At 41.6% G+C, this 26,471-nt stretch overlaps 1 protein-coding gene across 4 annotated transcripts in view; it reads left to right on the top strand.

Moving 5' to 3' along the window:
* Window positions 1-26,471, top strand: part of MLLT6 (MLLT6, PHD finger containing) — a 240,675-nt gene that overhangs the window by 148,596 nt on the left and 65,608 nt on the right. For all 4 annotated transcript variants that reach the window (XM_033918301.1, XM_033918300.1, XM_033918303.1 and 1 more), the window contains 3 exons: window positions 12,567-12,748; window positions 16,789-16,906; window positions 21,025-21,091. In XM_033918301.1, the coding sequence (XP_033774192.1) occupies window positions 12,567-12,748; window positions 16,789-16,906; window positions 21,025-21,091 (367 nt within the window). The remainder of the gene's footprint in view (window positions 1-12,566; window positions 12,749-16,788; window positions 16,907-21,024; window positions 21,092-26,471) is intronic.

Genomic DNA, 26,471 nt, shown 5'->3' with positions numbered 1-26,471 from the left:
TCCCTCCCACCTTTTGTGTTCTGCATGTGTCTTCCAGCCCATCTTAGCAACTTAGCAAAATAGAGCTCGAGCCGCGAGGCTTGTCTTCTATTTCCTGCCTGTCCTGCCGCGCACACAAAGCCGACCGGAAGTCTTCCCCGACGTCAGCGCTGACGTCGGAGGGCAGGCTTTGCTTAAGCCCTCCCTCCGACGTCAGTGCTTACATCGGGGAAGACTTCCGATCAGCTATATATGAGTGGCAGGGCAGTAGGAGCAGAAGACGAGCCTTGCGGCTCGAGTTATATTTAATCCTGCGGGTCCCCCGTCCAGCTCTCTCCTGTGCACCCCCTTGGATCGCCCCCCCCCCCCCCCCTTAGGTACACTATTGGAGAGGAGCATGAACTTGGGACGTAGGATGGAAGAATGGAGGGAGTGAAGGAAAGAGATACTGAGGTGGGGAGGGAATAAAAAGGGAAAACAATTGGGCATGAGTGTCTGAGAGGGAAAAAGAGATGATGCATATGGGGAAATGAAAAAAGAGAATTGTTGGGCCTATTGAGGGAGAGAGAATTATTGGACATGGTTGTAGGAGAGAAGTGAGTTAGAAATGCATGGGGAAGAGAGAGATGAGAAGGAGAAATGTTGGACATGGTGCTGGAGAGGAAACAGTGGGACGGATGGAAAGAGATGCAAGAGGGGCCTCAAGGAGGTGGAGAAAGTGGGAAGAATACTAGGATCAGACTTTGGGAGTGAAAAAGAAAGTTTTCCACTACTTTATGCTCAGAGGGAAGGCTTCTGAATCAGCCACAAGCAGCATGTAGGAAACGCTGCCCATGGCTTTGTGAAGAGAAACAATTGCGTAAGTGTAAACCACCTACTTTTTCTTTCTATTTAAACTACAATACTTTATTTTGAGGACTGTTTCAATAATATTTAATGCTTTTATAGACTGTGTACTGTATATGAGAATATAAATACACACATGATGCAAGTTACATACAAATTCAACTTAAGAATGGTTTTTAAAACAGAACTTGTTCTTAACCCGGGGACTACCAGTACCCACTTAACTTGCATTGCGTGTATTTGCAAAGGGCTATACACAGTGGTGGAGTATAGGTAGAACATAGAACTTTTTGTTTGCGAATTAACCAGGTCTGTGGCTGGCATAAGTGCAAACACCTAAATTTTAGGTGAGCTGATACTGGATTACACCAATATTCAATAAAGTAAAGTTACCTGTAACTGGCATTCTCTGAGGACAAGCAGACATAATATTCTCACATGTGGATGATGTCATTCATGGAACCTGATACCGACACTATCGAGTGCACTGTCACTTTAAATTTTTTAGGCAGTGTCGATACCACGCATATCGGTGCCTTCCCACCTATGTTGGCTCACAAGACCACTGGTTCTTTGTTTTCTGTTGAACTGAGAAGCTGTGTCTTCAGTTTTCAACATGTCAAACCTTTCTACGTTTTTGTGTCTTCCTTTCCTTATTTATCATATTTTTTGACATAATTCTTTGTTTTTATCATGATCAAGTATTTATCCTGACTTTGGTTTAATTTTGTCAACTTTTTGGTTTTGGGCCTTCTAGCCACCTCAAGCCTCTTTTTTTACCCAGGAGCATTGATTGTTTTTGAGATACTTTTCACTCGGCCTCCTCCGGTCATTGAGTCTTTTGATTTAGCGTTGGCCATTTTCCCCTTCATGTCAAAGATGAATGCATGGCTACGTGAATGGTGCCATTGAGAGTCCTGGACCTTGGAATGATTTTACAAGGGCTGCTGAGCAGGGATGGTATACATCTATCAAAGAAGGGAAGAAGTGTCTTCGACTGCAGGCTGGCTAATCTACTAAAGAGGGCTTTAAATTAGAAGTGTTGGGACAGGGTGATTAAAGCCCCCGCGTGAGTATAAGCCCTCAGATAAGTAAATCACTGAATACCTCTATACCAGTGTGTCTCAAACTTTTTCGAGCTGGGGCACACTAAAAGTAGTGGTCATGGCTCGAGGCACCCAGAAATGCGCGTACGTCGCTGTGATGACATCATGTGCATGCATGACATCATCACGCTGACATCCACGCATGCGCAGAGGCCCTCCAGACATGCCCTGAAATGCCAGTAGGGTGTGCCAGCAGGGAAGTCTAACAAATATCAACTGAGTACCCCCAACCACAGAACTCCCAAACTCCACCCTAGACCCACCTAAGCTCTTCCCGAGATCCCACTCCCTTTACTAATTATAATGTAATTGTTTTCCATTCATTTTTCATATACATACAATATACACAGCAGATACAAATTCTCAAAACTGACACATTTCAATCGCTATATATAAAATCATTTTCTCTACCTTTGTTATCTGGTGACTTTATTTTTCTGTACTTTTAACTATGTTTCCAGGGCCTTTGACTGTTTTTCTCTCCATCTTCACTTTCTGCCTTGCATCCATCTTTATAGAACAAAACACAAAAAAAACCCTCTCATCAATACTGGGCAAGTTTCTCAAATAGTATCTTTATATAACATTTAGGCTTTTAAATGTGCTCATAAGCTCTTCAGCAAGGCGCCACAGCAGCGGTACAATGTCACTGGATTGTACTGCTGCTGGTCCAGGGGCGTGGAGATGAGGAAGGCAGGAATCCTGGCAGATACACACAATGCAACGGTAGAAGTCAGCTGACACAGGCGCTAGAGCCTTTCTTCCTGCCCTGCTCTATATGGATGGGAAAAGGGGGCAATATCTGGAAAGCTGTGATGATGAGTTAGATATAATGGCGATCGAAGAGACATGATTCTTGGAGAACTATGACTGGGATGTAGTTATACCAGGCTACAATCTGTTCAGGTACAACGAAAAGGAGGGAGAGTAGCGTTATATGTTAAAGATCATATTAAAGCCACACAATTGCAGGATCTGCAGGGCAAGGAAGAGGCACTATAGATCAATTTGGAAAGAGGGAATGGTAAACAGATTTACATTAGTGTGATATACAGGCCACCTTCACAGACGGAAGAAGTGGCTAGAGATTTAATAGTAAACATTCAGAATATATCTAAAAAAGGGGAAGTTTTACTAATAGGTGATTTTAACATGCTGCATGTTGATTGGGATATCCCTATTGTGGAGTCTTCTAGAAGTAAGAAGATCCTGGATTCTCTACAAGGTAATGAAACCTACACAGGATGGGGTCATGCTGGACTTAGTGCTTACAAACAGGGAAGGAGTTTTTGATGCTACAGTGGGTGATCATCTGGCAACCAGTAATCACTGCATGGTACGGTTTAATATTAAAACGGGTATAGAGAGGGCTTATTCAAAAGTAAAGGTTCTAGACTTTTAAAAAACTAACTTTGTATGGATGGGGGATTATGTCAAGGAATTGTTGTCTGGATGGAGTAAAAATGCAGTGGGTTAAACTGAAAGGAGTTATTGTAAAGGCGACAAACCTTTTTGTGAGGCAAGTAAATAAAAATAAGAGGAAAAGAAGGCCGCTTTGGTTCTCAAAAGTAGTAGCTGAGAAGATAAAGAATAAGAAATTAGCTTTCATAAACTACAAAAGATTGCAGAAAGAGGAAGACAGGCAAAAATATCTGGAAAAATTAAGAAAGGCTTGCACATGGACCACTGTCTGGGTAACATTTTCTTTCTGCACAGATTCAGAAACTGTAACGTGAGGAGCAGCTTTGGTGACATGATGTTTCCCAATCAAACTGTGGTTGCAGAAGTACTTACACCTGGAAGAAAAAAGAAAAGGCCTGACTGGTTTGCGAGCAGTTTGCGACCCCGATCTGATTCACTAACCTTCTGGCCGATCCTGTCCACACCCAATCCGATCCGCACATGCAAATGAGGGGAAATTCTTTCGGCAGTGATTCACTATACAAACCGATTGGGCTGACCGATCCAAACATGAGCGACTGCTGAGGACAAGTCGCTCACATCCTTGCTGATTGTCCTGCCACCCTGAAAAAAAACAATCAAAAGTGCCCTGCTCTCTGCTTCTCCAGTTCTCTGCTGCCCTGCTCTATTAGGCTAGTGCAGGATTCCCTCTGGTGACTGAACTCCCTGCTGTCTGCTCAGAAGCCCCCTCTGTGAGCCTGTGCTTTTAACCCACGGGTTAAAAGCGGGGCTGCACTACACATGGTGTACTATGGTGCACTATGGTGAATATGTTTTCTCCAGGGATCTGGGGCAAGATGTTTGAAATTGGCAGGGCTGTACTACGGTGAAGATGTTTTCTCCAGGAATCTGGGGCAAGATGTTTGAAATCAGCAGGATGATCTTCTTAGGCAAAACCATAGACTACACGGCAGGGCTTCCTTGCGCGGAGAGCATTCGCAGATCATCTATAGGTAAAGAAGATGGTCTGCGCATGCGTCAGGATCACTGTTTAGTGATCTGTGCAGTCGGTTGGGGGCATGATTCCTATTGCCCCCATTTGCATGCAGTCGCGTCGTGAATCGTGCGGCTGGCAACCTCATGGATCGGATTGCAATCAGATCCGTGAGGTTAGTGAATCTAGCCCAAAGAGCAGAAAAATCCTACCAAAGCAATGCCCTGTTCCTGGTTGGCTGAAGAGCCCCCAAAAAAGCTCTGCCTTGGGCTGAGCAGGAGGGAATTAACCTAAAGGATCACCTGTAACATCTGATCTCTAAAAGTCCTCAGAGTTCAGTCTCAAACTAAGGGCTAGATTCACTAAGCCCACCGATTGTGTTTGCAATCGTGTATCGACCTGATTTTCCTCCGACCCAATTCACTAACCTCTGTGCCGATCATCCTCCGATCCAATTCGATCTGCGTATTCAAATGAGGGGGAATGGCACCCAAATTAGGAAGGATGTGATTCACAAAATAATTTCAGGAACACCAACTGGGCTGCCCAATCAAAAAACAAACGATTGCTGAGGACCAGTCGCTTGTGCAAAAACCCTGCTCTCTGCCCCGATTCTCCTGCTCTTTGCCTCGATTCTCCTGCTCTCTGCCACAATTCTGCTTCTCCTGCCCCTATTCTGCTTCTCCTGCTCTTTGCCACGATTCTGCTTCTCCTGCTCTCTGCCCCAATTCTCCTGCTCTTACTGCCCTGCTCTCTGCCCCGACTCCGTGGTTTTAACCCACGGTGCAGCCCCACTTTCAACTCGCAAGTTAAAACCACGGACTCGCAAAAGTTTCCAGCTCTTCCTTCGCGATGAGCATGTGCAGACCATCTACAGGCAAAGAAGATGGTCTGCGCATGCTCAAGGATCGCTCTCCAGCAATCCATGCGGTTGGTGGGGGGCATGTATCCGATCGCTCCCATTTGCATAAGGATGCATTGAGACTTTGTCAGCTTGCCATGGATCGCACACGTATCGGACACAATAGGGAAGGTAAGTGATTCTAGCCCTAAGAGGCTGAAACCAGCCAGAAGTCTCTCCTCAAGGAGCGCTTTTCAGTTAGGGCAGTGGTCTCAAACTTGCGGCCCGCCAGGTACTCTTTTGAGGCCCTTGATATGTTTATCATAATCTCAAAAGTAAAATAAATCAGAGTCTTAATCATATGTCTCTTTAGCTATAAATGACAATATTATTATTAAGACTTTGCCAAAAGGAAAGATTTATAAACTATAGAGTTTTACCTCATGCAAAAATGTCATTTCTTTAATAAGATATTAACTATTTTTTTCTGAGGCCCTCCAAGTACCTACAAATCCAAAATGTGGCCCTGCAAAGGGTTTGAGTTTGAGACCACTGAGTTAGGGTGAGAGGATTCACACCCCCCATAATGTATAACGTACTTGGCCTGACTTAACAGTTTTCCAGGCCTCTCTCCCACTTACTATTCCCCCAAAGTCTCAAAAGGTCCTAAACAGATCCAAAAAAGCCTTTTAGTCAACAGCTCTCTCCTCAAGCAAATATATGCAAATTATAAATGCAGTTCACAGGTTGCTAGGAAAATTCTCTTTAATGCTGAGTCTCTACAACTCTCTCTGAGAATCAGGCTTACTGAGGGTTAGGCACTAGGCCAGAATTCTTTTCCCCTCAAGGGTCACCTGTGGAGTCTGATCTCTTTCATCCAGAGAATGAAGATCTGCTGTCACAAGACCAGGGGCATGAAGAGAATACCCCCAGCAAGCAATGCTTTGGAACAACATCTCAAAGGGAGCGTCTTTCAAGTGAGAATGTGGATTATATAAGGGCTGATTGAAAATTAATGAGACTGCATCTGTTTTTCTTTCAAGAAGTGGACATGGCAGTGTTGTGCTGACTTGTGAAGCTTATACATTGACGTTTCTGGACTGCCTTAGTCTTTATTGTTGGGTAAGAGGAAGAACTTCATACATTTCATCATGGCAGATGAGGAAGATGTGTTTGAGAATATGTCAGAGGTGTGTGATTAAATGTGTTACACTTGAGTGAAATGGTGTGGTGGCTGTGTTTATTTCTGATCTGAAGATGCTACACATCTCTCGCTTGGTTAAAAAACCTAAAGGAGGGCTCCTCTTCTATGCATGACTCGGATCTTACATTTAATTTTAGCATAAGCTTCTTAATTAGCCTCTTTTTGGCAAATACCATTTTTTTTAGTGGGGAAATTTAATTATCCTACGTTAGTAACAATAATGTATATTTTTATACTGCAAGGCCAACCAAACACTCTGTGGAGTCTGGTGTCAGGGCATTAAACCATACCATATTGTGCAAATTCTTACTTTCAACCAGAAGATAAAAAATAATCAGTCTTCATCTTTGACAAAAAAGGAGGCAACTTGCTTGTTGCCTTTGGAAGGGAATAGGGGGTTCACACCTAGTATGGAGAATCCGTGCTTCCTAGTATGGAGAACCCACAGATTAACCCTACTTATGTTTTAATGACAGAGGGTGGTTTAAAGTCCTTGGAGATGTTGCACGGACCCTTATTGACTTTAGTAGATAGATTTGCATATAGGTAGTTACATCATTATGTAAAGTCATTACCTACCTCTACATTGAGCTTGGAGGTGGACAGTACACTGCAGGCTCTTTTTGAGATTCCAACAGGTGATCCACCTTCAATTTCCTTTCTTCATAAAAAAAACTATTACTGGGCTTGTCTTTGAATGATCTTTTGGAGATAGCACACAAATGGAATGCAGATATGGCTTCTGTAGTAGAGACTAGTGCTGCCCGATTCACGATTCGAATCGGTTCACCGATTCAAATCAGGTGAATCTATTCGAATCGGTTTGTTTTGGTAAAAAACTGGACTCACCGATTCAGCCCCGATTCAAGTTAATTCTTTTTTTCACCACCGGCCGCCGGACTCGTTCCAATCTAATGTAACTTCCGGTTTTGCGAAACCAGAAGTTACATCAGAAGAAACGAAAGGACGTGGGAGCGTCGAGGGGGGAGCGAGCAGACCTGGGAAGCAAAGGGTAACCGGCAGGATGGCTGAGAATCGGCGGAGGGGGGGTGCTGAGAATCAGGAGGGGGTTGAGAATCAGCGGCAGGAGGGCTGAGAATTGGCAGGGGGGCTGAGAGTCAACGGGGGGGCTGAGGGCTGAGAATCGGCAGGGGGGCTGAGGGCTGAGAATCAGCAGGGGGCTGGTGAGTCTTGGGGGCTGGGGATGGAAGCTGGGAATCGGCCGAGGGGCTGGTGAGTCTTGGGGGCTGGGGATGGAAGCTGAGAATCGGGCAGGGGGCTGGGGAAGCTGAGAATCGAGCAGGGGGCTGGGGAAGCTGAGAATCGGGCAGGGGGGCTGGGGAAAATTAGAATCAGGCTGGGGAAGCTGAGAATTGGGCTGCCTGATTCACGATTCGAATCGATTTATCACGACAAAAAATCGGCCTACGATTCGTTGACCGAACCTCCCCCCTTGCCCCTAAAGCAGGAGTGGCAGCGCTGCCTCTTGCTGGCCTGCCGCTCCTGCTTTAGAGGGCGAGTGGGGAGGGTCAGTCGGGAAGTGGCTTCCCTGCATTAATTTACCTAATTTCAGCAGCCTGCCCTGCAGAAGATCGCTGGCTCTAGCGATCTTTGCAAGCTGCCATACGTCGTCCAAGTTGTCTTCTCTCTGCCACAGTCCCGCCCCTTCTCTGATGTCAGAGGAGGGGCGGGATTGCGGCAGAGAGAAGACAACTCGGACGATGTATGGCAGCTTGCAAAGATCGCTAGAGCCAGTGATCTTCTGCAGGGCAGGCTGCTGAAATTAGGTAAATTGAATACGCAGGCCTTCAGGGGGGTGCAGACATTCAGGGGAGGGGGCCCTGGTGTAGAAGTACACAGAGGGAGGGAGGGAGGGAAGGGAGGTTCAAAGAGATGTGCATATGCCGGACTTTGGGGGGGAAGAAATAAGGGGTCTAAAAACAGAGGAGAGGGAGAGAGATGGTGGACAATGGGATTTAGGGATGAAAGTTACAGAAAGGGAGAGATGCTGGATGAAAAGATAGTTGAGAAAAGGTGGATCTGTAGATGGAGATGAAAAAAAGGAAAGATGCCAGACCTTCAGGGGAGAGAAGGGAAACGGAAGGGGAGGACAGAGATAGCAGATGGATGGTTAGCATGGAGAAAGAAGAAAGAAGGAGACCCTGGCAAGCAAGCTATCAGAAGACAACCAGAGCCTGGGACCAACAAGATTTGAACAATGACCAGACAACAAAAGGTAGAAAAATAATTTTATTTTTGTTTTGTGATTACAATATGTCAGATTTGAAACGTGTATGCTGCCAAAGCTGTTGTTAGACCACAAACGTGAGCTAGGATTTAACAGAGAGAGGAAAAGTCTTTTTTGGTTGTTTCTTTATTTTGTTTATACCATAGCGCCGGTGTGGTTAGGAGAAGGCAAAGGGGGTGAAGAGGCTATAAAATAAATCCACCAGGATGTTTGAAAAAAACATCCAATTGGGCAGGAAAATCGAATCGAATTAAAAAAAAATCGATTCAGTAGGCTGAATCGAATCAAAATTTTTTCCCTGAATCTGGCAGCACTAGTAGAGACTAAAGATTTTCTTGACCTACTGCGATCCATACCATATTGGGTGGGTTCTGCAGAATTGACAGAGTATCAGTACAGACTCCTTTATAGGGCTTAAGTCTCTCAGACCGTTTCATATGGGAAGAATTGAGTCAGCCTTATGTCTAAAATGTCACACTGCTTCTAATTCTGTTTATCATGCCTTTTGGGGATGCACATATATTGCAGCCTTTTGGTGGTCGCTGGTTCGATTTTTAGAACATATGCTGGGACAGGATATAGCATTCAATCCTGGAGGGATCTTATTGGGACAATTAGTACTCTTGGGAATTAGAGGTAAGGGGCCTAGGATTTGGATCGCAAAGGCATGTATTGTGGGGAAAAAATGCATACTTCAACAAGAAACTATATTGTAATGATGGGCTGCACCTTACCATTGCAGGAAAAAAGAATCCTAGCTGAGAAATTCAGGCAATGTTTCTAGGCATTTAAACTAGAAGGTAGGGGTGGCATATGTATGGAGGTTACTTCCGGTGGCCACCCCCAGCAAAAGACAAGATTTGATGATGATAAAGATAACAATGAAAACAACATTAGCAATTCACTTCCTAGCAATGCAACAGGAAATGACCTGAAATTAAAAACTATACAAAATATGAGTTTGCTGCGGAATAGTCGCTGGAAAGCAATGACCACAAACGCTCACAGTCCAAGCAACAAAAATCAGGATCTGCAAGCCCTGATGTTAGACACAGACTTGGATGATACGTTCTCTATCCAAACTGTTAGACCTATCATCTCTGAATACACTAATCCATTTATTAGTAATTTCCTGTATAGATTATTGTAATGCCCTTTATAAGGGCGCTACTAAAAAAGAAATAAGACTTCTGCAGATAGTACAAAATACTGCTATCAAGATCATTTATGGCGCAAAGAAATACGATCATGTTTCCCCCCTCTTAATCGATGCCCACTGGTTACCAGTTAAACATCGAATTAGTTATAAAATTCTACTACTAACCTTCACTACTCGTTTATACAGTCAACCAGAGTTTATTGACAAGACTCCTTACTCTCTATTACCCTTCCAAATCTATTGTATCAACGTCACAAAATCTCCTTGTCGTGCCATCCTTAAAATTAATTAACACATTGAGATCTAATAACTTTGTCGTTACTGTGCCTACTCTATGGAACTCATTGCCTTACCTTTTGCAATCGGAAACTTCAATAAAGCAATTTAAAGCAAAACTCAAAACTTTTTTATTTGAGGATGCTTTTGGATAAAAATGTCCTTTTCAGGACCAAATCAACTACACTTCCTTTCCCTACCTATTATTCTTATCCTTAAGTGTGCTTTATTAAACATTGTAGTTCATTCCCTTTTTCCCAACTGTGTGCAGTTAGTTTATTTGTCCTTTGTTAACGTCTACTAAAATAACATTGTCTTGTTTAATATTTTAACTCTTACATGTTTTGTCTCTTTTAAAAATGTTTTCTTTTACTGATACTGTACACCGCTTAGAAATTTGATTAAGCGGTTTAAAAAATTTTTAAATAAACTTGAAACTTGATATCGTTGCTATCAGAGACATGGTTCACTGATTCTCATGGATGGGACTTCAACATACCGAGCTATAATCTTTTTAGGAAGGACAGAGATGGTTGAAAAGGTGGAGGAGTAGCTTTCTATGTAAAGACAGATATCCAAGCGACTGAAATGCAGGGGGCCTGGGGAAAGGAAGAAGCGATATGGATTGTTTTGAAAAGAGAAGATTTGTAACAGAGTGGACACCCCAGAGAAAATGGAAACCATGAAAAAGGATCTGCAAAAGTTATAAGAATGGTCTAGCATCTGGCAACTAAAATTCAATGCAAAGAAGTACAGAGAGATACATTTGGGGGTAGAAATCCAAGGGAACCATATGTGCTGGGAGGTGAGAGGCTGATAAGCACAGATGAAGAGAGGGACTTTGGGGTGATTGTGTCTGAGGATTTAAAGGCATCTAAATAGTGTGATAGGTGGTGGCTGTAGCCAGAAGGATGTTAGGCTGTATAGAAAGAGGAATAACCAGCAGAAGAAGGGAGGTGTTGATGCCCCTGTATAGGTCATTGGTGAAGCCGCACTTGGAATATTGTGTTCAGTTTTGGAGGCTGTATCTGGCAAAGGATATAAAAAGACTTGAAGCGGTCCAGAGGAATGCGATGAAAATGGCAAGAGGTTTGAACAAAAAGAAGTATGAGAAGAGACTGGAAGACCTAAATATGTATTCTCTGGAGGAGAAGAGGGACAGGAGAGATATGATACAGTTGTTTAAATACTTGAAAGGCATTTTTTCCAGAGAAGAAAAAATGGTAAAACTAGAGGACATAATTTGAGGCTACAGGGAAGAAGATTTAGGAGCAATGTTAGGAAATTCTTCTTCACAGAGAGGGTGGTAGATGCCTGGAATGCCAACCTGAGGGAAGTGGTGGAGAGGAAAACAGTAATGGAATTCAAAAAAAGTGTGGGATAAAAATAGAGAATCTCTAATTAGATAATGAAGGATGTAAATTAAAGAACTAAGGTCAGTATTGGACTATGGTGATCCGGTGTAGGATGGGCTCGGGTGGGCATCAATGTGAACTCCACTAATATGGAACATGAGGGTGTTACTGGCCAGACTTTACGGTAGATATCCTGAAAACAACAGGATGTTTGGATAGGCTGGAGTGAGCTTGGATGGCAACTTCAACATTTGGAACCTAGGACAATACCAGACTTTACAGACTACGGCCCAGAAATATCAAAGAAGAGACAAGTTAATCTAATCATGTATTTTTTAATGGCTATAACTTATGGGCAGACTGGTTCAGGTCTTTATCTGCCGTCATTTACTGTGTTACTATGTTCAGTACTGATCACAGAGTTCAGTACCATCATTTTGGCATTGGCGTAATAGGTTACGTGAGCTCCTGATGATGGAGTTACGAGATTTAGTTCTTACATTTAAGTGTCAAAAAAGATTTCTCTCCATTTGGGAGCCCTATGTTCATCTTCAAATCCCAGAGTTAGAGGCCATGTTTTAAATCAGATTGGTGATTTTGATACCCCTGTTGTATCCTGAAGTGGTGGGGAATAACTGCGTGCTTTGGCTCCACTCCTAATTTTTATATATATTATAGGTCTATATCATAGTGGGGGGGGTTAATTTATTTTATTCTTGCATATATATATATATAGATATACACATTTTTTTTCTTTCATTCATTTGGGGTATGGGACATGTTGACTTATAGAGAGCTGCTCTTGGCTGCTTTGTTGGTACACGGCAGCTATTGGACACAACTTTTGTGCTTCCAATAGGATTCTACTGAGTATTTTGTTTCAGCATGATTTATTGTATAATTCTGCTTGTCTGTATTCTATCATTGCTATTCTTCAGATGGTTTCTTGCCTTAAGATGATATGCTCAGAAGCTTACAGTTTTGCTGTTCTCTCGTTATGCTTTAAAACTGGATAACCAATTTGTATTATTGGATGCAAAGTTGTACTGGATTGTTCTAGTTACCAATAAAACAAAATTGTTACTAAACAGTTTTCAGATTTATACAGTGTGTTTTAACTATTGTACTATATAGTATGCCTTTCTGTTTTTACACAGGGATCTATACAAGTAATAAGGATCCTATATCCCATGCAGGTGGGGTACTGAGGGCAGCATGCAGTACTCCACTCTCATCTAGTGTCCTCTCACACCAAGGTTCTTCACCTCTTCTACCACTAAACAGATCTTCTTTTACTAGCACCATTCCTGCCTCTTCTTCCTCAGTCTCTACCACACAGGTAAGAAGCATTACGAATAGAAAAAAGATAGACTGAAAACTAAAAACTTCAGAGATCCAATACAAAAATATATATATATATCAACAGTCTATTCTGTTTTTATACTTTTATGCATATTCAGTCCAGGATTTGGTGGTGTTATTCTCTGAGATCCATGTAGCAGAAATAACCATTCTATAAAACTAGACATTCACAGAAAGAACAGCATCATTCAGCAGTTTTTATACTCTGTGTGAACACTAGCAATTAGCCTCCTCATTCTATAACTTTAGCACCATTCAAGTACAGCGCGCATGTTAAAATTATAGAATACTGAACTTATGAGAGTAAGTTATACTTATACTTGTAATTGCTATGTGCATTCTCAGCGCTATTGTATAAATGATGTGTACAACTTACTTAGTACATAAATGCAAGCAGAGAAGGAGCATGGGAAGGACCAACTTACATAATACTGTTAATTGCATTCTAAAATGCCTCATTTAGGCATGTGCATTTATTGTGTCCTATACCGCTACTAATGACTGGGGAGTCAATTCAGAGTGGTTTGCATGAGCTTCTGTAGAGGTGTTACAATACATGGGCTCTATACAGAGTTACAGGGGCTTCTGTAGCAGTGTTACAATACAGAGTTATTAAGACCGGTATAATCAATCATCCTAATTATGTTACCAGCACATCGATCGTCCTACTTACATGTATATGTTCATACCAAATCAATCGTCCTATCTATATTACATTACATTACATTAGAGATTTCTAGTCCGCCATTGCCTTGCGATTCAAGGCGGATTACAAAAGAATTACAAAAAACGTATTACAAGAAGAAGATATCTGGTAATTTCTAGACGAGATAAATAGTAGATGAGGTTGCTTTGGGGAATCGGGAAGGTATTGGGAAGTGGGAAGGAGCAAGTGATATTAAGTTGTTTGCATGAATTTCTTGAAAAGTAGAGTATTTCTTTTCTGAATGTTTTGTAGTCTGGGGGTCACAATTAGTAGACTGGAGATTTGGTTGTCGAGTTTTGCTACTTGTGTGGCTAGGAGGCCATCATATAATTTTTTCCATTTGACTTCTTTGATTGGAGGGTGTGTGAATGGAGTGTGGGTTTTCCTATGTCTAGTTGATGTAGTTTGGATGAGGCGGTTGTTCAGGTAGGTTGGGCTGTCACCGTTTATGGTTTTAAATAGTAGACAGTAGAATTTGAATAGTATTCCTGCCGGAATTGGAAGCCAATGTGAATTGAGGTATGCCTCTGTGATGTGGTCGTGTTTCCTCAATGAATAGATAAGTCTCAGTGCTGTGTTTTGGATTGTTTGTAGTTGTTTTATCATTGTTGCTGGGCAGGGGAGGTAGAGAATGTTGCAATAGTCTAAAACAGTGGTTCCCAATCCCAACCCTGTCCTGGAGGACCACAAGCCAGTCAGGTTTTCAGGATAGCCCTAATGAATATGCATGGGAGAGATTTGCATATAATGGAGGTGGCAGGCATGCAGATCTGCCCCATGCATATTCATTAGGGATATCCTGAAAACCTGACTGGCTGGTGGTCCTCCAGGACAGGGTTGGGAACCATTGGTCTAAAAGACCTAGGACTAGGGATTGTACTAAGAACCGGAATTGTATTCTATCGAAGAATTTTCGAACTTGTCTTAGGTTTCTCATAACTGCAAATGATTTCTGTATTGTTTTATTGATTTGTGGTTGCATGGTGCAGCATCTGTCTATCGTCATTCCTAGTAGTTTTTGGGTGGGTTGAATGGGATAATTGATTGAGTTAATTTTTAAATTGGTTATGATTGGGACTTTGTTATTTTCGAGGAGGATGAATTTTGTTTTGTCTGGGTTCAGGTTCAGTATATTCACATCTAATATTAGTTTTACTATTGCAGTTAAGTACACTATATTTACACACCTCCTAAGGATTTTGTCCTATTCAACTAAATATAGTCTATATACATGTATCTGTATCGTGTTTGTTTATCTTTGAAGTATTATCTTCCTCAGAGTCTAGTTTTCTGGGCTTTAGTCCTTGGTTTATTTATATCCTTTTGTGTTCTTCCTATTGAGTTCCTGATTTTTTGGGGGGAGGGGGGGACTAGCCAACTGTGTGCTTTATGTTGTTTTATTGGCTAAAATATTCTATGAAGAGGATGGTCTTTATCCCTTTCTTGAACTTTCTAGTATCTCTTTCTAGTTTTAGTTTCTTCAGGAGGGCATTTATGCCTATTGACATGGCATATGTAGGCACGCTTAAATACCAGCTTAATATTCTTTAATGGAATTTGGCGCCCATTAACTTTTACACACTCGGCACACTGCATCTAGATGCTTAATGTGGTATCCAGTTATAGAATTGCCCCCCCCCCCCCCAACAGTAGATGTATAACTGCTGATTTCTGCTGCTTTCATGTATATTCCAGAAAATTATCAGGTCAATACTTGTCTTCTACAGTCAACATTTTTTTTAAACAGCAGCTGTTGTTTTGGTAGTAAACTGGATAGCAGTCTGAATATCACCATTTTCGGACTAGCTTCCAGCTCTGCCCTCACGTCACCAAGTATATCTGTAAGCATATTCAGCAACACTATCTGGATAGTGCCAGTGAATATCCACAGATTGTGGCATCTGAACCCCCTAATCCAGATCATGGTTGCTATTATCCAGGTAAATGGCTTTGAATATCAGGTCCTATACATATACTGTAAGTGCAGCAAATAAAGGAGAGAAGTCTTAAATGGCACATTCCTTTAAAGGCTATATAATGTACAGGGGGAGGGGACTAAGGACGATTGTTCCCTCAATTACTCAAGTCCTGGCTGAAACTTATGCTTGCCTCAGTGTAGATGCAAAAGCCAACATGGAAATTTTAAAAAATATATAGTCACATTACTATTATAAAATGGGAAACACACATACAACTTTTAGACCTGCCCAAAATATATCCCTTTTGAATCTGTGTATCTCGGAGCTTCTACACATAAATAGTAGCATTATGCAATCCATTTATATCACCATGCTTCTAAAATGACCTGCATCACCTAATGCATATGCCCATACTGTTTTCAAAGTACATTGCCTTGGATGAATTTCTTCAAAAAGAAATGATTAAGAAATTGAACTCAAGAAAGTAGAAAGTAATGCAGTATAGAAATAGCAAATGGATGCTACAGGTTGTATATTGAGAGTAAATTGAGAGAAAGCCTGCATAGCTCCTCACAAGGGATGAAATACAATAAAAGGTTCTCACCATTTTATGACTGAGAAAAATGCTTAGAACATCTGGCTCTAAGGCCTTACTGAATAAAAATGTTTTTCTATATGCACCGAATGGGGAAAAAGTAATTTTGGAAAACAGCCCTAAGAGTCTTAACAGGCCTGAATATGTATACCCTAGAGGAAAGGAGAGACAGGGGAGATATGATTCAGACGTTCAAATACTTAAAGGGTATTAACGTAGAACAAAATATTTTCCAGAGAAAGGAAAATGGTAAAACCAGAGGACATAATTTGAGGTTGAGGGGTGGTAGATTCAGGGGCAATGTTAGGAAATTCTACTTTACGGAGAGGGTAGTGGATGCCTGGAATGCGCTCCCGGGAGAGGTGGTGGAGAGTAAAACTGTGACTGAGTTCAAAGAAGCGTGGGATGAACACAGAAGATTTTGAATCAGAAAATAATATTAAAGATTGAACTAGACCAGTTACTGGGCAGACTTGTACGGTCTGTGTCTGTTTATGGCCGTTTGGAGGAGGATGGGCAGGGGAGGGCTTCAATGGCTGGGAGGGTGTAGATGGGCTAGAGTAAGTCTTAACAGAGATTTCGGCAGTTGGAACCCAAGCACAGTACCGGGTAAAGCTTTGGATTCTCGCCCAGAAATAGCTAAGAAGAAAAAAAAAAAAAAAAAAAATTTTTTAAATTGAATCAGGTTGGGCAGACTGGATGGACCATTCGGGTCTTTATCTGCCGTCATCTACTATGTTACTATATGTTATATGTTATGTAATTTTTTAAAATACTTTACCTTTCTGTGTTCACAGGTCTTTTCTCTGGCAGGCCCAAATTTCAGTATCCCATCATCTCACATTTTTGGAAGTCCTCTTACCACTGGGCCATCTTTCAACCCACTCCTGAATCAATCAGATAATAGTCGGGCAGGTACGTGAATGAAAATGTGCATGTCTTGTGGTGAAGAGTACAGAAATTGGGGTTTTGCTAGAAGTGATTAATAAATCTATATAATAATAATAGTAACGATAATAGATCTCGATCCTGGTGTCATCATCTTCATGGAGAGATAGAAGGCAGATAGGGAACTGTTGATTATCTGCACGGAATGGAGAGAAAGGAAAGTAGAGGATTGTTCAAAGGTGTCTCTATATAAAAAAGCTTTAAGAGCTCCTTTAAATTTATCTAGACTTGCTTCCTCTCTAATATAAGGGGGGGGAGAGCATTCCAAGTGAGGGGAGCACTTACGGCGAAATAGGCATCGAGGAGGCCTTAGATGCTTAATCGACCTCTCTTGTTAAAATCAATGGAAGAAAGGCCCAAAGCACTTACTGAACATCACCTCCAGTAACCTTAAGTCATCTTGCTCTAGCACTGGGTCCTTCAGCCACTCAGACTGGCATCCATTTTGATGATGACCCACTCTGGCCAACAGATTCTCTTCAACTACTAGGAAAGGCTGATTGTTATCTTTCCTCAAAGAGAGAACCTCGCTCAATAGTTCTGCCATTGTGCTGACCACCAAGATAGAATCAATATCTGCAATGGTCTCATGTGGGCCCTAGCCAAAGGCTCTAGATTCAAGGTTGCTGCCACTAACCCTAGAGCCTGAAGATCATTTTACACCCTAGAGAGGTGTAACTTGAGCAATCTCTTGGTCTGAGAGAGTAATTTCAGAATTCTTTTCTCTTGTCATGTACACATTTGCCAACATGGTGTCAACGAGAGTCCCCAGACATTCCAGCAATTGGGAAGGAAGCAACACTATTAGTGAAGTTGCTCACTCAACCTAACTCCTGCAGCATATCAATCACTTTGGCTGTTGCTAACTTGCTCTCCTCATAGAACTTTTCACAAATCAGCCAATTGTCCAGATCCAGGTGCACCAAAACTCCTTCATTTTGAAGCACAGCCACCATGACCGCTGTAATCTTAGATAATAATCTTGGGGGCTCTAGCCAGTACAAATGTGGAACCCAGAATTGAAAATTATCCCCTCAGACCACAAAGCACAAGTACTTCTAAAATGACCTGGCCAGGTACAGGCTTACCTCCATATCACTGTGTGATCCAAAGAGGTCTAGAATTCCCACTGTTACACAAATGACATCTCCAAGCAAAAATGGGCACCCGCAAGGCCTTGCTGGCCTACTTTAAATCAAAATTGAGACAAATGCACCCTTCCTTTTGAAAACTACGAAATAAATTGAATACCTTCCTAGCCTCCACTCCTCCAGGAGTAGATTTTCCAGAGTTTTCCTGATGACCCCTCTTTTTTTTTTTTTTTAGGAGACTGAAGGCAGGGACTCTAAAGTGTTAGAAAGGTGTTATAAGAACTTGGAATGCAACACCTACAGGGCCCAATGGTCTGAAGTGATCTTGGCCCATCTCTGGTAATACCATATCATGTGCCCTTCCAAAAGCTCCACCAAATCATGTGCCTCCTAAACCTCATTGTGACCCCTGGACCCACTTTTCTGATTGCCTCTCCAAATGCCTCAAGACGGCTGCCCTGGCTAAGAACCTACATGTCTGTAGCATTACCAATACTTACAGGTGTCTCAAAAACATCCCCTGGACAAATAAGAGGTATCCCACTCCTCTCAGCCTATCTTCAGGGAGCCTTGGAAGCTTGGACTCCCCTAAATCCTTCATCATCTTTTTCAGGTGCCCCCAAAGATTTGCTTACTGAGCTATATCTCCAGTGCCACATTGGCAACAAATTCTAGAGCCACAACATTCAATACACCATTATCACTGTAGCCATTTTTTTTTTTTTCCGCAAAACCACAAATTAAATCATATAAGACATTGGCTAAGAAGGCAGTTTTTCCTAGTGTGCTACCTCCGAATATCCTTCCATGGCTTCCTCAAAAGGAACCTCTGGAAGCTGTTGAGTACAGCACAGACAGGCTCTTGCCACATCATTGCTGCAAGCTGCTGTTTTCAAGACCAGCACAGATACCTCAAATGCTGCTTCAGCAACTCCTCCATTTTCTAATCTTGTAGGTCTGGGAGGGCTGATCCTTCATGTACCGGAATGGCAGTCTTCCTGTTTAGATGCAGCTTCTCCTTTTTCCTCAATGACATAAAATTATCCATACTGGCTCAAACCGATGGTCCATCTAGCCCAGTATCCTGTGTCCAAAGTAGCCAATCCAGGTCACAAGTACCTGGCAGAAAAACCCAAATAGCAGCAACATTCCATGCTACCAATTCCAGGGCAAGCAGTAGCTTCCCCATGTCTGTCTCAATAGCAAACTATGGACTTTTCCTCCAGAAACTTGCTAAACCTTTTTTTAAACTCGGCTATATTAACTACTGTTACCATATCATCTGGCAATGAGTTCCAGAGCTTAACTATTCTTTAAATGAAAAAATATTCCCTCCTATTTGTTTTAAATGGCGTAAAGCCTGGCCATAGACTTGCTTTCAAACTGACATTAGGCATCTCCCACTCAGTCAAGATCATATCCTTGATTGCCCTATGGATGGTAAAATGTTCAGAGGCTTCTGAATCCTTTCCAGCAAAGGGTCTTCAGAAGATCTCTCTTTCAGAAGATCAGTTTCCAAGATACTCTCTACCACAAGGGCCTGTGTGATCATAGAAGGCAACTCACCTCACTTCAAGATTCAGACCACCACTGCATCCTCTCTCCTTCTAGGAGCTCCTCTCTGCTCCCCACTATGCCATTAGGAGGATCCCCCAGCGAATCCACCAGACCTGTTGAGGCTAGAGACCAGTCTCTTCCCTGTCTTTCTCTAGTTCCTTTCGGGGGCCTCTTGCTGGATCTCTCAAGGACTGGGAGCAAGGAGGTACAATCTTAACCATGGAACCAGGTGCTATTCCCTTTTTCTATTAGAAAAATCTAGTGCATGAAGACAAACTCAGAGGAAAGACCATTCTCCAACGTATCATTGTTCTACTGCAAGGAAATCTGGGCCCACACAAGAAGAAGCATCAGTGGTCCCTCCATGCAATCCTTTACTGTACTAGGCACAGTCAAAATGATAGCAGTTATTGCCAAAAAGAACCTCCTCTGGACCTAGGCACCTGTTTGGCCATGCTCACTCCAGCTATCCCACTGCTTTGCACAGCCTCCCCAACAATGATACTACTGAAAAGGTTCTCCCCTGAACCCTGCAATGCTTCCACCCACTACTACTGGACACTTGAGTGACCTTTTCTGTATATGTATCTGGTGTTCTCTTCCACCTTTAATTTCCAATTTTACTTTATTTTAATTGACATTGCTCTGCTATATTTTGTATTAAGAGCAGTATAGTAAATACTAAATAAACAATAAACCATTTCCCATGCTCAGCCTGCCTTGCCATGACTCAAGTCTTTTAAGATGTTCCACTCTTACTTACATCTAGAACTAATGCATTGACCCCTCCCACAGCTCTTATTACATTCAGCACTATTTTCTTCTTCTCTCTTTCTCTCTTGCTCTTTTTTTAAAACAAAAGTTTATCCATCAATATAGCCAAATGCTGATATGGGCTACCTTGGCTCCCTCTTAATAGAGGGGAGAGAACAGGGTCAACTAAGGACTGTAAGCTTGAGTGACAAGAAAAGGCGGTAAGGGACCTGACTCAGCTGGCTTTTTGAAACCTTAGAGCACCTAATCCAGTTTCCAGCCAGTCTAAGTCCTCCTGTAATCCTAACATCCTCAGAAGGCGTAACAAAATCAACCAGATCCTACCCCATCTGCTCCATATACTCATTTGGTCTTCTCTGTTCTACCGCTGAATCATCGCAGATCATCTGCCTCTCTTTTGTCCCTCTGACCTCACAAGGACTGTCAATTTATAATCTGCTGGAGACACAAATATTGACTGTATTAGGGATTCACAGGATCCTATATAGGGCAACATTAGCAAACCAGTTGTTCTGTCGTCATCTACTAATAGATGAGTATATATCCAAAATAACATTTACATAACTTTGGAAATAGTCATTGTGCTGTTATTTAGTAGACATTATGCAGAAGAGTAAATAAAAAATTTAGAAAAAATTAATAGTTTTCTTCTTTTTTCCTAAGAGCCAGATTTAGAAGACTGCAGTTTTGTTTGCAGAGGGAGTTCTCCCCGAGAAAGTCTATCCTCCATGTAAGTTACTTTCACGTCTTTCTAACCAACACCATCAGAGATACTTTAGGTCATTTGGGGTCCAGCTTGAGTGGAAACCAAGCACTAATGAAGCTATATGTCCATTTTAATTAGACTGTAAGCTCTTTCGAGCAAGGACCGTCTCTTGCATGTTAGCTGTATAGCATTGCATGTGTCTGGTAGTGCTTTATAAATAGTAAATAGTAGTAATAGTATAGCATTATCATCCTTTTACAGCTATTCATACTGTCTGTGCCACATTTTTTAACCCTTTTACTCCATAGAAACATACAAGCAGAACATATTGAGCAGGACTCCTCTGGGTAGGAGAAGCTCTTACCTGGATAAATGTCACTGACTGCACTATACCTGGATTTTCAGCATTGGTGCCAATACCTGATAGGGACTGCCATTGATTGAATATTGAACAGTTGTTAGCAGAAAATAACTGTTCAGTCTATTTATCTATATCTACCTACCTTGTCATCATAGATCTCACTTGCTATGATTTTCTCTCTCTCTCCAATCCTCTTCGACTAAGATCCCTTTCTGTTTTTCCCATGCATACATATGTACAGTGCAAAACTAAGCTGTGGAATCTGTTTTTGGAGAGTGTGGTCAAAATGATTAATATAATAGAACTGAAAACAGGTTTGGACAAGTTCCTGGAGGAAACTACCATTAAAAATTTATTATTAGCCACATAGACTTAGTAGAGCTATTGTTAATCCAGGGAAATGAGCTTTAAAAAAAATATACTTACATACACGAATCTAGATTTTTGGGCCAAAAAATGGCCCCAAAATGAGGGCCTTGGTTTATATACAAGTCTTCCCCCCTCTCAGGCCCTTCGCAGGCCTCTCCCTGAGCCCTGCTGGTCCAGTGGTGAGCCAAGGCAAGAGCAATCCTCCTACGCTTGCAAATGATCTTACTCTTATTCAGTGACAAAGCTATGGAATCAGCTACCTCACCACATCAGAGACAAAGACAACCTCGTATCATTTAGGAGAGCTGTGAAAACAGCCTTATTCACTAACCAACTGAGTCTATAAATTAAATACCACCACTACAGATCTTGCGTACTTAACTGTCAGAAGATACCATTTGATGATTCAGAAGATGTCGTCTGAGAATAATTATTACCTAGAAATTAACTGTTATGACCTCATGTAACCACTTTATCACTCTCAGGTATTACTTGATGATAAATGTTGTCTAGAAATTAACTGATCTGGCCACATATAAGCCCTGGACTACTCTTAAGTATTGTCTAATACCACAAGTAACCACTATATTGCCCCCATGTATTGTCTAATGGTCCTAAAAACGATATATGTACCTCTGTAAACCATTCTGGGTAGAATGGGCTAGAAAACCAATTAAATAAATAAATATGTTCTTGCACCATGCAGTCTCACTACTCAAAATAGCTGATGCCAGTTCCCACAGTGGTTGCTATGTTTATTTACCACCTTTTCATGAAGAGATTCACCCAAAGCAGTTACAATACATTGAACAGTAATCAGGTACTTAAGTATTTTCCCTATCTGTCCCTACAGGCTCATAATTTAACTGTAGTACCCGGGGCAATGGAGGGATTAACTGCTGGATTCTCTAAACAACGCTGTTGTCAACGGACACATTAAAAGCAGCCGCTGATCACATGTCAATCATGCAACGGCACCATTTAGAGAATCATGGCTCCAGCAAAGATAGGTGCCAGAAATGTAGGCCAGGTGTGGTCAAGATGATTAATATAATAGAACTGAAAACAGGTTTGGACAAGTTCCTGGAGGAAACTACCATTAAAAATTTATTATTAGCCATATAGACTTAGTAGAGCTATTGTTAATCCAGGGAAATGAGCTTTAAAAAAATATACTTACATACACGAATCTAGATTTTTGGGCCAAAAAATGGCCCCAAAATGAGGGTCTTGGTTTATATACAAGTCTTCCCCCCTCTCAGGCCCATCGCAGGCCTCTCCCTGAGCCTACCATAAGCCCTGCTGGTTGTCATTAGCTATGCCTATAGTGGCAGGTGCCTGCAGGCACCTCCTGGAGGCACGTTTCTGGCGACGGTAGGTGCTTTGAATTTTTACTTAAACACTGTTTAAAATGGTGTTTCCCTCTTAACTTAGGTGCTGGAAGGGTACCGTTTATAGAATTTTCCCCTAGGTGACTTTCCCAGAGTCACAAGCAGGAGACTGAGATTGAACTCACAACTTCAGGGTGCTGCGGCAGTAGCTCTAGCCACTAGGCCACTGTAGGAGATGTAATGTTGGTACTATTAATGCAATAAATGTACCACTTTAATTTTTTCTTAGATGCATACATCTCTAGTTTTAACCTCTATAATGCACACTGAAAAACAGGTCAAATATCAGTCAAGACTATAGTTTGCCTCTGACTTGGGCTAAGTACAGGGGTTTGGGATATTTGCTTGCTTTGAGAAGCAGGATGACAGTGTTGAACAGAACACAAACAAACAAATTGACCCTGGTACTCCACAGAATCAAAGAGCAACCAAACACAAAAACGCTGTGGAGAAGATGTCCAAGATGCAGGCTTTATTTAAGATACAGTCATAAAATCCACATAATAAAATGTCTAGGACCCATAAGATGGGAACTATGGGCCCAACACAGTCCGTGTTTCGAAGACCCTGTCTTCCTCAGAGGTCCAATCCTGCTCGAGAGCTCTGCCCGATAGAGTAATGCTCTAATGCACAGAGCTCTTGAGCAGGATTGGACCCCTGAGGAAGACAGGGTCATCGAAACACAGACCGTGTTGTGTCCATAGTTCCCATCTTATGGGTCCTAGACATTTTATTATGTGGATTTTATGACTATATCTTCAATAAAGCCTGCATCTTGGACATCTTCTCCACAGCGTTTTTGTTTTTGGCTGTGCAGTGTTGAACAGAAGACAGAAAAAGAGATTATCTAGGAATGCTGCACCAAACAGGCCTTCTTTGAAGTCACTAAGAAGCTGCTTTTCTACCTTTTCTCTGTGATTCTCAGATTTTACTTATAATGAACAATTACTTCAGGCTCTTACTGGCACATAGCATTTCTTTCTCTGTGTTCTGCAGATAATATACTATTACTGTATTAGTCTGTGAGAAGTTCTCATTTTTGAATTTAACTTTTCTAATCTTGGTTCTATGATATTTCTGCTTTTATAATCTGATTCTGTTTTATGTATTGCACAGAATACTTTATATGGGCTTCATGCAAACTAACTCTTTATAAGATTCATAAGCATTTATTTCTACTTTTCCTTCTTATGCAGTTCACTCTATAAATCTGATATTGGCATTAATTAGGTCCTCCATTCTTTTCTCATGAACTCTCTCTTTCTCTGATAAGAAATAATTGCATGAGGCCTATTTGGTCCTAGATGTTATGCTTATAGGTTCAAATCATTTTGTCTTTTTGGTTCCGTACTTCAGGAGGGGGGTTCTTGATAAGAAGTTACATGATGTGAGATCATGTACAGAGTACGGAGACACCTGGCCATAGAGAGATGCAATAGTCAAAAATCAATTATAGTCTTCCAATTAAACGTTAGCCTTCCAAATAATATTTGGTCAGCAACATGTGAACAATATTTTCTTTTACTGCTATCCTGACTATATATTTCCTTGCCAATGATTTTCCATTATCCAATTAAAAAGGCTGATGCATACCTTATTATTTCTAAAAGATATGATGTGCTCCAGCTGAAAAAGAAACACTTGAAAGATATGAAAAGCACAAAACAAAGTTTATTGCTTGACCTCTAGGTCATACAAGCTAATGAATATGCAACAGAATACCTATAAAATCTGAGCTCTGGGGAAAGCAAATTGGACTCTGTCCTGATCTGGTTTCAGGCAGTGGGTTGCCCAACCAAGAGGACAGACTCCCCCCAAAATGTCCTGTCTGTTTCTTGTTAGTACTATCCTGTCTTGCATAGAAATGTGTGTGTTTGTAATAGTTTACCTTAGAGCTTTATGTGTAAGAATTTATATTATAAGACTTACTGTTCATACTTCTTGTATAACATTTCTCCTTTTCTATGAGTGTGTGAGAATATCGGATAACCTGAATAAACAGTGATAAACAGGAGAATATACAGTATATAAGATCAGTGTCTAGGCCAAAGGATGATTCTAATATACTCTTGTCCTCTAGAGCAGTGTTCTTCAACCTTTTGACACCTATGGACTGGTGGAAATAAAATAATTATTTTGCGGACCGGCAGTTGAAGAACACTGGGCTAAGTCGTGCCCATCTCCCCCAATCTCCGCCCCAGACCCCGCCCCCATAATAGTACTAATTGTAACACCATTTTTCCATCCATTTTTCATATATATACACACACACACACACACACAATATAATCGTATTAACAACACATAATGGTTAACCACAAAATTAAAATACACAAAGCACACTGTATGCTTTTCAACATTCATTCCTACCAGAAAACAGATAACCCAATGCAAATGCAGGACCAAAAACTAAAAATACTAATATTCACAAACAAGCCCTAAGATGCAAAACTCTTCAAGCAGAACAACCCCAGAGGAAAAGAAACAAATCAATTACTAATTAAAAATAAAACAGACAGATCAGTCACTAAATAAAATCCTGTACAGACAAATCAATCACTAAAAAAAAAATAAATAAAAGAATTCCCCCTACCGTTGTTGTCTCTCTCCCTCCATGCTGTGCCTTGCCTTCTGGCCTGTCCCCCAGTGTTATCTTCGGGCCGGTACAAGGTGCGATTAACATGGCGTCTTCAGGCCAGTTCCCTGAGTGCTGGAGTGCACAAAGCTGTGGGCAGTGGCTCCTCGCGCGCGTCCCACACCTCATCTGGAAGTTGCGATGTCAGAGAGAAGGCTTCCAGTTCAGGCGCAGGACACACATAGGAGCCTTTTCCCATGGCTTTGTGCACTGCAGCACTCAGGGAGCCGGCCCGAAGACGCCACGTTGATTGCACCATGGACCGGTGGCTAAAGAGCACTGTCTTGGGCCCGATGGATGTGCCGGCCCTGTGGATCCAGCAGAAAATTTCTGCGGACCAGCGGTTGAAGAACATTGCTCTAGAGTGCATCTGAAGTCTGACACCATTTACTTCCACAATAACCTTGCAAGACTTATGTGAATTAGGTTTATATTTAAGTCAACCTTTTTTCCCCCTTTGGAGGGGTGGAGGGGAGAAGGTTACCTTGGTTTATAGTAGAATGGGTTTATATTCAAATACATATGGAATATATTTTTGGGGCTCTTCCAAGTACGTGTGACCCAGACTACCCATTGTCAGAGACAAAATGCTTGGCTCAATGATCTTGGTCTAACTCTGCTTGGCCTTTTTTATGTTCTTATATCTTT

The sequence above is a fragment of the Geotrypetes seraphini genome, chromosome 13 (genome assembly GCF_902459505.1).
Source record: "Geotrypetes seraphini chromosome 13, aGeoSer1.1, whole genome shotgun sequence".
NCBI lineage: Eukaryota > Metazoa > Chordata > Amphibia > Gymnophiona > Dermophiidae > Geotrypetes > Geotrypetes seraphini.
Note: the sequence above shows the minus strand (reverse complement) of the source record. Positions and strands in the feature narration are given on the sequence as shown.